The sequence below is a fragment of the Salvelinus alpinus genome, chromosome 16 (genome assembly GCF_045679555.1).
Source record: "Salvelinus alpinus chromosome 16, SLU_Salpinus.1, whole genome shotgun sequence".
In the NCBI taxonomy this organism is placed as follows: domain Eukaryota; kingdom Metazoa; phylum Chordata; class Actinopteri; order Salmoniformes; family Salmonidae; genus Salvelinus; species Salvelinus alpinus.
The window spans coordinates 17,999,869-18,012,240 of record NC_092101.1 but is presented as its reverse complement, the minus strand read 5'-3'; the positions used below and the strand labels follow the sequence as shown (position 1 = coordinate 18,012,240).

Genomic DNA, 12,372 nt, shown 5'->3' with positions numbered 1-12,372 from the left:
ATAAGGGTGTAACTTTTAAGTGGAAAAAGTCAAGGGTTTCTGAATACTTTCATAATGCTCTGTAATTTAGACGCCATGCTTTGTAGGTCATTTATTTTAGATATATTTTTTTATAGCATTGGTTTGTAATAGTGTTCACTTGTCCCCCCCATCCCCCTCCCAGGTGTTCCTGAGGCGAACGGCCACTCCCCAGCCCACAGCAGCACCAGCCAGACAGGGAAGTCAGGAGCAGGGTCCACGGCGGGGGGAACGGGTGGAGGAGTGGTGGTAGATCTGACTCTGGACTCTGAGGAGGAGGAGGAGGGGGGAGGGGCTAGAGGAGACAGCGACGACACTGAGGACAGCCAGGACAGCCCCGCCCCCAAGAGGGGCCGATACGACTATGACAAGGACCTGGTCACTGCCTACTGACTGGCGGACTGACCCCACAAACTGAGAGAGAGGGTTGGGCTTGATTGGAGGACAGGAAATCATTAGTCCCTACTGCATCCCCAGCCCGCCCACCTGCCCCCACTTCTCTGGCGTTTATCCACACACAGGCACACTCTCATACATGCACTGTCAACCTCTGGAGTGGTTAGGCTTCATCTATACACCACTGGAAACAACAACTCCCTAACACTTGTGGCTCACCCCTCCCAGCATTCTGTATCCTGCCTCCTTAGAGACAATTTAAAATGGTAACCTCCTCTCAAACTATTCCCCCTCCATCTCCTTGTACTTTGTATTTGACTTGAATTTAAGGCTCTCAAAGCCACAAGCATTTGGTGTTTCGCCACTTTTTGTGATTGGAGGCAATAGGAGATATGGAGCATCATCGTTGTTCAGTAGTAAGAGGTTAAGATAACCTATATGAAGAATTTGTGACTTGAGCCACAGACTAGATTTTTCTGGAATATGATGAAATTGAACACCCCAACTTTCTTTCTAATTCATTCAGACAATGAAGACAAAGAAAATGGGCTCTTAGTATTTCAAATTGTTTAAGTCAGAAAATCCCTAAAAATTATTGGTTTGATACTTCCCCCATTTAATTTTGTCCTTAGATGATGACAACCTACCTCAGTCATACATAGCGAACTTGCTTGAACAGAGAGAGTAGCACCTGAACTATGGTGGCTATAGTATTTTAACAAGAGGGTCTACTTTCTTTCTTTTTTTTTTCGCTCGCGTCACTTAAAAGAATAAAGAAATCCATTAAACATTTTATACAACTTGTACGGCCCAAATAGGGAATAGGTTATGGGAAGCAGGGTCGTGTTCATTAGGGCACAATAGCAACATGTTTCTTTTTATTTTATGGTTTGTAATGGAAAACGAGTACTTCCCTGTTTCACTCCGTTTGAGTGTTTTTGTTTTGTGCTGAATATGACCCAGGGGTGCTGTATCTTTGAGAAGTTCTTGTAAGTACTCCCCACTGCATTGAAATATATGATTTCAGTTGGTGTCTGAATAGCTACACAGTATGACAAGCAATTGTCATAGTGGTGGGTAAGCAGAGACCAGCAGTTATCATTTGAGGTTTTGGAACATAATCTTTTCAGATTCTGCCCAATGTTCTGTGTTGCCAGTGGATTATTTTCACCTGCCCATTTATTGTCAGTTTAACAGTTGGATAGTCTGAGACTAAACACTGCTGCATTCAACCTTCTTCCCCTTAAATCATGAGCGCTTCAGTGTTTTGAACCAGATTTGTTTTTCTTTCAGTTTCTTAAATTTGTTGATCATTTTTTTTATTGAACAAGGCACTTGACTAAAGAATGTCACAAATATTAGTATCTACACAAAACTGGTCAAAACCATGTTGAGGCAATTGTGCCAAAGCAGATTTGTGTCAATTATCTCTTGTTGCAAGGTCAGATTTGGGTGCCTTTTTTTGTTTTGAGTTTAGATTGGTGGAGGCTGGAGCCCACAGTTGTTTGGCTATTTGACCTGGTCTACACAGGAAGTCCCAGTAAGAAAATACATTATTTAAGACGATTTGTCATTATTTACAGTTTTTTTTTATTTTACAGAGTGGGGGACTTAAGGAGGGATGTATCTCCAGATGCGGAATGATATCGATTTGTGAGTGTCGACATCCTTTTGACTTAATTGTCTTTGTCTAAAGTATAGTATTTATTGATAATTGATTGCGTCACAACTTTGTTTTATTTGAAAGGCAGTGTGTATTAAATTGTACATATGTGGCAATCAAGAGTGCTGTACCAGAGCCATTTATATATGGCTTTGTACTGTGCACAAGTTCCCAGTAAGGGGTAGCAGAACACTTACGAAGCTGGAACTTTTTTTGTGAATGAATACGTGGCAAACTGAATGATCCAGGCTCACTGCCATCGTTAGACATGTCCCTTTCCATCTGAGTAAACTGAGTTCTAACCAATAACACATTCTGCCTCTTCCCAGTTCAACGATATTACACTCAAATTAGCCTTTATTATTGCATAGGCCCTAGATGAATGTCTTCTCTACAGGTAGTTTAAACAAGACATCAGTAATGACTGCTTCAGATTAGCTTTTTCCACAGGCACAGTTTAAATTGTAGTAAACATTGTTCATCTTTTGGGTTACAACGGTTGCTGAGACTTACAAACGTTTTAATATTTTCGTTCCTGGTCATTAGATTCCTCACCCCAGCGATAGTCCCCATTTTTTAAAATTTGTGCTGTTTATGGCATTTGTCTACTTTCAGGATTTTATAGAACAGAGTCTGTTGTAAATTCCTAGAATCTCTCAAATGGTATTGGTAATACATGCATTTGACTATAGCGTAAGCATATTGACATTTTGTGATCATCCTGAATTCAGACTTGCATAGACACTCAGTACTGTATGAGTAAGCCATTTTGTGGAAGATGTAGTAGTATACCTAATCTAATAATGAGATGGTATTGACTGGGGAAACGTATGGGATCTTGTCTTCCACTTTTCTGCAGTACTCATGACATTTCCATATATTTCTAGCTTGCGGATGTTATATCGATTTAGGTGAGTTCTGAAACAATTATAGGTAACCCGCATTGTTTGATGGCACTTTCTGTCAAAGAACCCCAAACTGTAGCGGTGTCCCTGAATATGACCATAGTTGTATGATTCATGTATTTTAAGCAACATCTTATTACGTCTAGCAGAATTTCATCTTCAACTAAGCCAATCTATCCAACAAATTACTCCACAGATTTGAATCACGTTGTTTTAATTTATAAGTGTAGAACATCACTGCGCAGATAGATTTCCTCAAGCTTTTTCATATTGCGAGAGAGAGTTGAAGTACAGGTTGTTTCTGAGGAACTGAGCCAGATGGTGAAACCTGGGTTAGGGTCCAGAGTGGGTTTTAAGCAAATGGTGGATCAGGTCTTGATGGTGGCATTCCTTATTATAACAATGCTTAAGGTAGCATGGGCAGGGCTTGCAATCCATTATGTAAATGTTTTGTTTGTCTTTTATATCTTCATATTAAAAGACAATACAATTAAAATATTTTATTAAGCTTCGAATCGCCTCCAGTTGTTACAAAAGTCAGACACAATAAAATCACAAATACCAGTATTGGAACTGATGCCACTTTAGGGGTAAGAGGTGGTTGGGTTGTCACTAGTTACCACAGCCACAAAGTCAATTATGGCTAATCATCGCCTATTTCTACAATTTAACTTATTAAAATCTGACTTTAACCTTATGCCTAACCTTAAGACCAAAAAGCAAATGTTTGTTTTCATGAGTTTTTACTGTATAGCCATTTGACTTTGGCTGTGGTAACTAGTGACAACCAGATGGTTGAGGTGTAGATTGGTGTGACATCCTTTACCTGATGCTGGGGCCTCAGGGACACATTTGTCTCCTTTTCAAAAAGAACTGTACAATTCAAAATCATATTCTAACACCTGTTATTGACTTGTGGAATTAATTAAAACTTTTTTTTCTTTTTTTATCGAATTGTCTGCTAAGTCATGTTAGCTTGAAAAGTAACAAGTTCCTTCTGGAAAAATAAAGTTATTCAAAACCGAAATCATGATCAAATTACTTTTGCCAGTTTTTCCCCATGGGTAGATTTCCCTCAAGTTTAAATACTAAAATTAAACATTAATCAAGTCAAACCTCAAAGTGATGTTTGTAAATTTAGGAGAGTAATTTACGTAGTAGTTGAGTAGCTAGGCCTAGTTGTAGAAATCTGCTTGATTGTAATTTCTACAATGTGCCATTGGAGGTCGCTACCATTAAACATGGCTGTTTTAAAATCCCGCGATAGTTCAATTGCCATGGCATGATGGCTCAGACTCGCGATTTTTGGAAGACTCCCCATGTTGCTGCTTCCTGTACTGAAACACCGAATTCCGTCTCCGCAGTCTGCAACCAAGCTTCACACCCCGGCTCCATACAGGGGAAGGTCTACAAGTGTATCCCTTTAACCTTCGAACGCTAACAATCCTCGGTCAGTGACCAGTCAGTCCTGTCAACCACAGCCGTTGTCCTTGTGGCGAGGGCCGCTCTGATTTGAGGAACGCAGTACACGATTTCCGTAGGGGAGGTGGTGCTAGCTGGACAAGAAGCGAAAGGAACAGTAATGTGTACAAATCTAGTGTACTATTATAGCTAGTTTAAAAAAAATATATACCTTACTCGTTAGATATCTTAAATAGTCAAATGCACCTGACCTGACAAACGTGTGATTGTCCTTACAAACATCTATCTGTCATGCTCGCAAAGTAAGTAACTGGCTAAGCCACTAACAGCCAGCAACATTTACCCCTGTTGCTGTTTTAGAACAACTTTGAATTATCAGTTCCTTGTACTGATTTGCTTCGGAAAGTCGTCCAGGCCACTGTAAAATATTTCGATATGGCTCCGAAGAGAAGACCCGTTCCCCTAAATATCACGCCCATTGGAGAGGGGCAGTCCATCTCCACAACCATCGATGCTGCGTCCGAGTGAGTAACTCCGGAGGGCCGAGAGCATGTCTATTGTGTACTGTACTGATATCCGGTAAATTATGGTTCTGGGGACTAGATGCACAATTTTGTTCCAGTCGAACACTTACCTATATAACACTAGCCTAACTCGCCTGATTCAAACCAATCATGGGCTCAGTGATTAGTCGTATCCATGTGCACCCATATGTCCACAGGACCAGGATTGAAAGTATGTTTGTTTAATATTGATCTATGGCAAGCTCCCTCAATGCATCTCCACTTCTCAGAGCCAATCTGGAGGCCTTACAAAAGAAGCTAGGAGAGCTAGATTTGGACGAACAGCAGAGGAAACGTCTGGAGGCTTTCCTCACCCAGAAAGCCCAAGTGGGCGAGCTGAAAGACGATGATTTCCACCCCATATGTGAGCTGGGCGCTGGCAACGGTGGAGTGGTCAACAAGGTCCGCCACAAACCCTCCAGACTGGTCATGGCCCGAAAGGTGACTCTACCCTTGTATCAATTTTTGATATTTCTCCCTTAACTCAGTTGTAGATCCACGCTACACTACTATCCTTAGGTGCCAGGCTTCTAGGCTGAGACATATAGCCGTTGAAGGAAACCAGGTCCACACAAACAAGTCTGTTTTAATTCTGGTTTATGGCTCAAACTGTTATTCTAGATGAGCACTTGATTATTCTTATGTTGTTATCATCTGATCCCCTCCCCCTCAGCTCATCCACCTGGAGATTAAGCCTGCCATCAGGAACCAGATCATCAGAGAGCTGCAGGTGCTGCATGAGTGCAACTCTCCCTACATCGTGGGCTTCTACGGGGCCTTCTACAGCGACGGAGAGATCAGTATCTGCATGGAGCACATGGTGAGCTTCTGATAGAGACCGGTTTGAGTTGAGGGGGTGGATCAGTCGTAGGACTAGCATTGTGCTGGAATATCGGAGACATTGGGGGTCAGTGGCAAAAAAGCTGATGTGTGAATTTGAGTTTTGGCCGGGAGTAGGAATATTTGTTTGTGGTTTTGAGACTGCAATGGTGCTTATTAAAGGACCTGTGGCGTAACACTAACAAACCAGTTGTAACTTTGTTTTAACAAGTTAAAATGTTGCAGTGGTTATGATATATTAATCATGTCATGCAGCTGGAGCAATTGTGCATTACAAAATGCGTACAATGTACAGACATTAAACCGTTGCCTGTTGGGTACAGGATGGAGGCTCTCTGGATCAGGTGCTGAAGGAAGCCAGGAGAATCCCTGAGGAGATCTTGGGCAAAGTCAGCATAGCAGTAAGTATTACTCAACTTAATTAAGATTTCAATTAATTGTTTGTCCTTAATTGTTTGGTGTTTGCATTCATTTGGTATTTTTTTCATAAATACCCAAGGTAAGTTTATTATGACTAGATGAGTTAAAAAAAAATATATATATATATATTATATAATATAAAATGCTCTTTAATTATTTGTTACTTTTCTCACTTTTTTAGGTATTTTCTTAGCTGTATTGTTAAGGGCTTGTATTGTTGGTTAATGGCTTGTAAGTAAGCATTTCACTGTAAGGTCTACCTACACCTGTTGTATTTGGTGCGTGTGACAAATAATATTTGATTTGATATTGTTGATCTAAACGCAACTTGGCAGTTTGTCACAACTGTGATCAAGTGCACTCTGTTCCTTTCCCTTGTGGTTAAGGAGTTTTTTTTTGTTTCTCAATGGACTGCTTTTTCTCCTGTCATTGTGATAATCATGAGTCACAGGAAGCTCAACATGCAAGGCCTTCTCACTGTTCTCACCATTAACACTGTGGGCGTCAGTGCGTGTTTTGGTGTGGTATCTTGTATGGATATAACTATGGACCCAGGCAGGGTAAAACGTCTCAGAGCTGGTCTTTGTGTAGGATTTCAGGTCCAGGAAGTGTGGATGATACGCTGTCAAAGTATGTTGTGTTAAATAAAATGTTTGCATATCACTCTTAAAGGTACTCCGAGGACTTGCCTATCTGCGGGAGAAGCACCAGATCATGCACAGAGGTAAGACAGCTCTCCATATGGACTATTATTTTCCATATAGATTGTACTGTGTTTTTGTGCACATAAACGATATGATTTAAGACCATTGATGTAGTGTTTTATTTGGACATAGTAAAATAGTGTGTTTGGGTGTATCTTGAGTTGAGGGGATGTAACGTTTAACGTTTGGTGTATAATAGTGTTCTGGAGCTGAGGGTGATGGTTTACAGTGTTTTGAATTGAGGGCCCTGGTGTGTGGTGGTTGTATGTGGAGCCGATGGGTGGGCTCTGGTGTGTCGTGGTATAGTGTTGTTCTGGAGCTGAGGTCCATGGTACAGTGTTTTGGGCTGTGGTGTGTTGTGGCAGGGCTGAGGCAGAGCTGTCCGGGAGCCCAGGCGGTAATTACAGGCTCTCAGATGTGATTACATGGCAGCCGCGCCCTGCAGCCCCCTCCGTCTCTCCCTCTCATTCTCGCCCCTGTCTCCCTCTCTCATACTCGCCCCTGTGTCTCCTCTGAAGTGGGAGGGGGTCACCACAGAGGATGGATGTCAGGTCTACAACCCCATTATTCAGTTTCAATTTTCCAGACTGTTTGTGACTAGGGGGATTGAGGAGGATTTGGCTTGTTTGTATGGTCTCAACTGTAACTAGTGTTAAGCTCTAGCTACCACAGAGTAGCTTTGTGAAATGTGTCAGTGTTGAGGTGTCTGGCATGGTAGAGGGGCTTGGACAGGGACGTGGGGAAGGGGCAGCTGGTGCTGCTGGGTCTGGGACCTCGGCCTTCTTTCTCTCTGGGACCTCAGCCCGCTCTCTCTCTGGGACCTCACCTGTCCTCCCTGATCTGCCACGCAGACGTCAAGCCCTCCAACATCCTGGTGAACTCGCGCGGGGAGATCAAGCTGTGTGACTTCGGCGTGAGTGGCCAACTCATCGACTCCATGGCCAACTCCTTCGTGGGAACGCGCTCCTACATGTCGGTGAGTCAGCTCTCCTTCTCCCTCCCTGCCCAGGACGCCCTGCCAAGAGCTGAGGCCGTGCCCAGTAGAGGGCCGTGTGGCACGGAGGCAGGCTCTGCCAGCCCTGCCCCCTCCCCTCAGACACCTGGAGGGTGCAGTGCACAGAGACGCCCGCCCACTTGGCCAGCTCTGCCTGGGTGTGACGTACGTGTGTGTTCCTCAACAGCCGGAGAGACTGCAGGGCACACACTACTCTGTGCAGTCGGACGTGTGGAGCATGGGCCTGTCCCTGGTGGAGCTGGCCATCGGCCGCTACCCCATCCCCCCGCCTGATGCCAAGGAGCTGGAGGCCATCTTTGGCCGGCCCGTACAGGACGGAGCCGAGGGGGAACCACACACCATCTCCAACCGCCTCCCCAGACCACCAGGAGGGCGACCAGTCAGCGGTGAGAACTGACCTGAATCCCCTCCTCCTCACACATAATACAATATAGATGATATTAGTGCTTTTCAAACAGATTTCCTTTTGCTTCTCAATAAAAAAGTAACTGGAATCAAAAAGAATAAAACATTTAAGTATTTTATTTATGATATCTAAATATCTCTCCATATTCTCCTCTTCCTCAGGACATGGGATGGACAGTCGACCAGCCATGGCGATATTTGAGTTGCTGGACTACATTGTCAATGAGGTCAGATGAACTGCTGACTCCACATATTATTCTCCTTATTACCAATTCTCATTGTCTGTGTGCTCTGGGGATTTTGATATAACATTTGTCTTACACACCTTTTTACTCATTCCCAGCCTCCTCCCAGGCTGCCACTTGGTGTCTTCACCAACGATTTCAACGAGTTTGTGACAAAATGGTGAGCCCAAGCATTCATCATATAAGAATAGTGCCCATTACCTCAGCACCTTTTGTTGTTTTACCATGACTTTTCTCTGTTTTTTGGCTGTGTGTGGACTCAACACATGTCTTGTGAATTATTGTAGGCAATAGGCACAGCGTAGAGCAATGTGGAGCAAACGTACATTTTAAAGGTGGCCATCATTCTCAAGGGTTGAGAAAATTACGTCAGCAGAATGAGATTTCTTGTGCAGCTTAATCAAGGCTTTCCTTTCTATTCTTCTTTTTGGGGGGGGGGGGAGTCATGGAGTTCTCTGGAGTCATGGAGATTATCAAATGTTTCTGTTTGTGTTAATAGTCTGATCAAGAATCCAGCTGAGCGAGCTGACCTGAAGATGCTGATGGTGAGTAGCTATTAACTGTTATCGCTGTTGACTGTTATTTGAAGTGCATCTATGTAGTTGGACAGTTCAGCTCTGATTGTTCATTGGTCCTCTGTAGCTCATCTTCCTCTAGCTCAGTTGGTAGAGCACAGCGCTTGCAACGTCAGGATAATTTGGTTATATTCGCGGGACCACCCGTATGCATCCATAAATGACTAAGTCGCTTTGAATCAAAGCGCCTCCTAGATGACGTATTATACTATATTTATTATTATTGAGGTTTGTAAAAACATTTTGTAGTTTGCAAATTGGCTATGTTCCCTACTGTACATGCCCTTTCAATATCAGCCATGGACTAATATTGATGCGTTTACTAACTTGCGTTTACTGTTTGTTATTGTTTAGAACCACACGTTTATCAAGCGTGCTGAGGTGGAGGAGGTGGACTTTGCTGGCTGGATGTGTAAAACAATGGGCCTCAACCAACCCAGCACCCCCACCCGTGGCACTGAATGAGAAACCCAACGCCAGCTGCTTCCCACACGAGGATCCCCAGTGCCTCACTGTCTCTCACACACACACACACACAAACACACACACTTTGGCTCCCCTTTCGTCTTGCTCTTAAGAGGTTTCAGCTCTTAAGTATACTTATCATCAACAGGGCCCATTTACTCATTGTATGACCACAGGTTTCCCATACCAGTGTCATGGTAGAGTCACACACATGCTATTTTCTCCTATCATATTAAAGATAAGGTACAAAGTATGGAAGGACTGCCAGTTTATCATTTCATGAATTGCCATTGATATCAACTTATTGATAAGTTCTGTATTATGTTCATGGTTTGTGCAACAGCATATTGGTGTAGGCTGTAGAGGAGCTATCTTTGACAATGGAAGTGTCCATGACAGAAATCAAGTTAAGTGCTTTGAAGGTACAGGAGGACTGCAAACCAAAGAAGGTTCTCATCGTGACTACTAATGTTTTGGATATCATGCCTGAGCAAAGTACTTAGTTTTGTACATTCATGTCCAGTACATTTTTGAGAGGAGTACTTTCAATGTCGACATTTTGATTTGTTTTTAATGGTCATTAAACACTGTAAAATGAACATCAAATGTGCTCATTTTACAAAATGGAATGATTTACCATATATTTTCCAGACACCTGAGGTCATTTTTTTTTTCTTCATTTAAAAAAAAAACTTGTATTTGTATCAACTGCCTGAAACTCAAGTGTCAAGTTAGAATCGCTCAAACCGTGACTGCAGATGCTCTGAAAGGTTCCGATTTTTGCCAGTCTACTCAATTTATTCCCCAGAGTGTTTTTCGGTTCTGCTCCACTGTTTTTCTTTGCGTGAGTAAGTGTAACCTACACTCAAGCGTTCTCTTTGTGAAGCCCCAGCGTGGTGACTGGCTTTGAGCAGGCGGTGGTTGTAACATGTATTAGCCTGTCGACTATAAGAGCCCATGTACTGTATGTATTCTCTGCTTCTGGCTGATTTGATCATTCTCAACAGACTTGCATTTGTTGGTAACAAAGTGGATGCATTGTCGCCTGTATGTGTATAAAGCTATATAAACAGTACGCAAGTACTATTTAGCAGTCTTAAGAAAAACATGTTTTTGACTCGTTTAGGGGGAAGTGGAAGAGATGTCATTTTATTTTAAGAAAATGTGTTGGATACGGTTAATGTAAAAATAAAACTTTGAATGTATATGGCAATTTGTTTTTATGTTGGAGGATTTTGTGGTTAGTTATTGGGAGAACTGAATGGCGTTGCCCTCTTGCAGGAGCGTTCCTTTAGAAGAGACGTGTAGCAAGCACTCCGAGGACCCTACCTGAGGCTTACCGAGGAAAGACTGGAGGTAACAAGTGCCAGAGGATGTACTTTACTCAGGTTAAAACATGCAACACATCCTCTAAGGCAGATCTATGCGGCATGTCTACATATTTCCCAAGTCGATCTACGTACTATTACAATAGCTTTCACCCAGATAACTGCTTTCGATAATTCTATTAAAACCAACCTCTTCTAGGATATTTATCTCAGCTTTGTTCTTCAGTATAGTTTGACTGAAGTTTCTCTCGCCTTGGGCCTGAATTAAATCAAAACCATGGCTCAGCCACAAATTACAAAAGCAGAGTAGTTGGTGGGTGTCTGGTGGAGGGAGAACTAGTTTATATTGGACTGAGACTTGTAATAAACATGGCTGACATCCTCTGGAGAGCTACCAGAAGGGAAAATTAACCAGTTTGACGGTTTGTTAATTATTTCAGATTTGTATGAAAACTATGTATTGTAGCTGTCTTTTTAAGCAAAGTAGAATTGTATTTATTTGTTTATTGAAACAATGTTTTTTTTGCCGTGAAAATTGTTTCTAATAAGTGTGGAACATGTACAGCATAGATCCTGATCAACCGAAATGATCCTGCAGTTAAAATGTTTTTATAGTATGTGTTTTTTCTGATCTGAACTACCTCTGGTACCTACTGAAGTGCTGACACTGCCCTCTAGGCTGGGTGTGTGTTACTGCCTCTCCACATGCTGTCAGAGCATGCCTAGCCTAGTTCTCCCCACAGTGCCAAGCCATGCCACACAGTGGGGTGCATCAGCTTCCAGTCAGACCGAAGAGACACCTTTCATGGCTAGCTGTTTCATCACATTACACCAAGGTAAGCCGTTTCACTACATATATGATACATGCATTCCTACTCTGTGTGTAGGCCTGTTAAAGATCGTTTAGAGTATGGAAGATCTCCACCCCAGTCCACTGCAGCGTGACGGTCCAGGTGTACAGTGTAGAAAATGTAAAGTGCGTAGGCGTGTTAGAAATCAGTCAAAATGAGTTCTTATAAGCGTTATAAAGCTGATTGATTTTGACTGGTGTCTTACACGCCGCCGAAGAAACATTGGTAAAAGTGGGCTTGGTATGAATGAAGAGGTGAGGCATGTGGTAAAGGTGTTGCTGTACAACGTGAGAAGGGGGAGAGATGAAGGTATGGGTGTTGAGGGGGTTGCTGGCAGCCCCTGTGTCCTGGAATGTGCCAAGGCTTGTTTTTGGGGTGGGACACTAGGACCTCAGGCTATGGGATGGGTGGGTGCGACTCATCTCAAGGCACGAGAGAGAGATACAGTAGGAGAGAAGAGAAAAGACAAGAGTAACAACCATAATCAGATCATAACCAATTTATCTGAATGCTGTTTACAACTGTATCAACATATACTTTCAAAAGCAAGAGGATGA

At 42.7% G+C, this 12,372-nt stretch overlaps 2 protein-coding genes across 3 annotated transcripts in view; both read left to right on the top strand.

Annotated features, from left to right (window-relative positions):
* The window catches only part of pias4a (protein inhibitor of activated STAT, 4a), a 28,225-nt gene extending 27,032 nt beyond the window's left edge, over positions 1 to 1,193 (top strand). For both annotated transcript variants that reach the window (XM_071345167.1, XM_071345168.1), the window contains exon 11: positions 164 to 1,193. In XM_071345167.1, coding sequence (XP_071201268.1) covers positions 164 to 411 — 248 coding nt within the window. In that variant the 3' untranslated portion in view covers positions 412 to 1,193. The remainder of the gene's footprint in view (positions 1 to 163) is intronic.
* Positions 1,194 to 4,280: 3,087 nt separating this feature from the next.
* map2k2a (mitogen-activated protein kinase kinase 2a) lies at positions 4,281 to 10,841 on the top strand. Its single transcript, XM_071345169.1, has 11 exons — positions 4,281 to 4,928; positions 5,198 to 5,408; positions 5,641 to 5,787; positions 6,131 to 6,208; positions 6,900 to 6,951; positions 7,783 to 7,907; positions 8,113 to 8,332; positions 8,514 to 8,578; positions 8,695 to 8,756; positions 9,096 to 9,141; positions 9,526 to 10,841. The coding sequence occupies exons 1-11, from the start codon at positions 4,840 to 4,842 to the stop codon at positions 9,634 to 9,636; spliced, it is 1,206 nt and encodes a 401-aa protein (XP_071201270.1). The 5' UTR covers positions 4,281 to 4,839; the 3' UTR covers positions 9,637 to 10,841.
* The last annotated feature ends 1,531 nt before the right edge of the window (positions 10,842 to 12,372 follow it).

Excerpts from the sequence above, each read along its gene's own strand:
- map2k2a (XM_071345169.1), top strand. The coding sequence starts at position 4,840 with ATGGCTCCGAAGAGAAGACCCGTTCCCCTAAATATCACGCCCATTGGA. Across the intron at positions 4,929-5,197 it reads ACCATCGATGCTGCGTCCGA|AGCCAATCTGGAGGCCTTAC; the intron begins GTGAGTAACTCC and ends TCCACTTCTCAG. Across the intron at positions 8,757-9,095 it reads AACGAGTTTGTGACAAAATG|TCTGATCAAGAATCCAGCTG; the intron begins GTGAGCCCAAGC and ends TTGTGTTAATAG.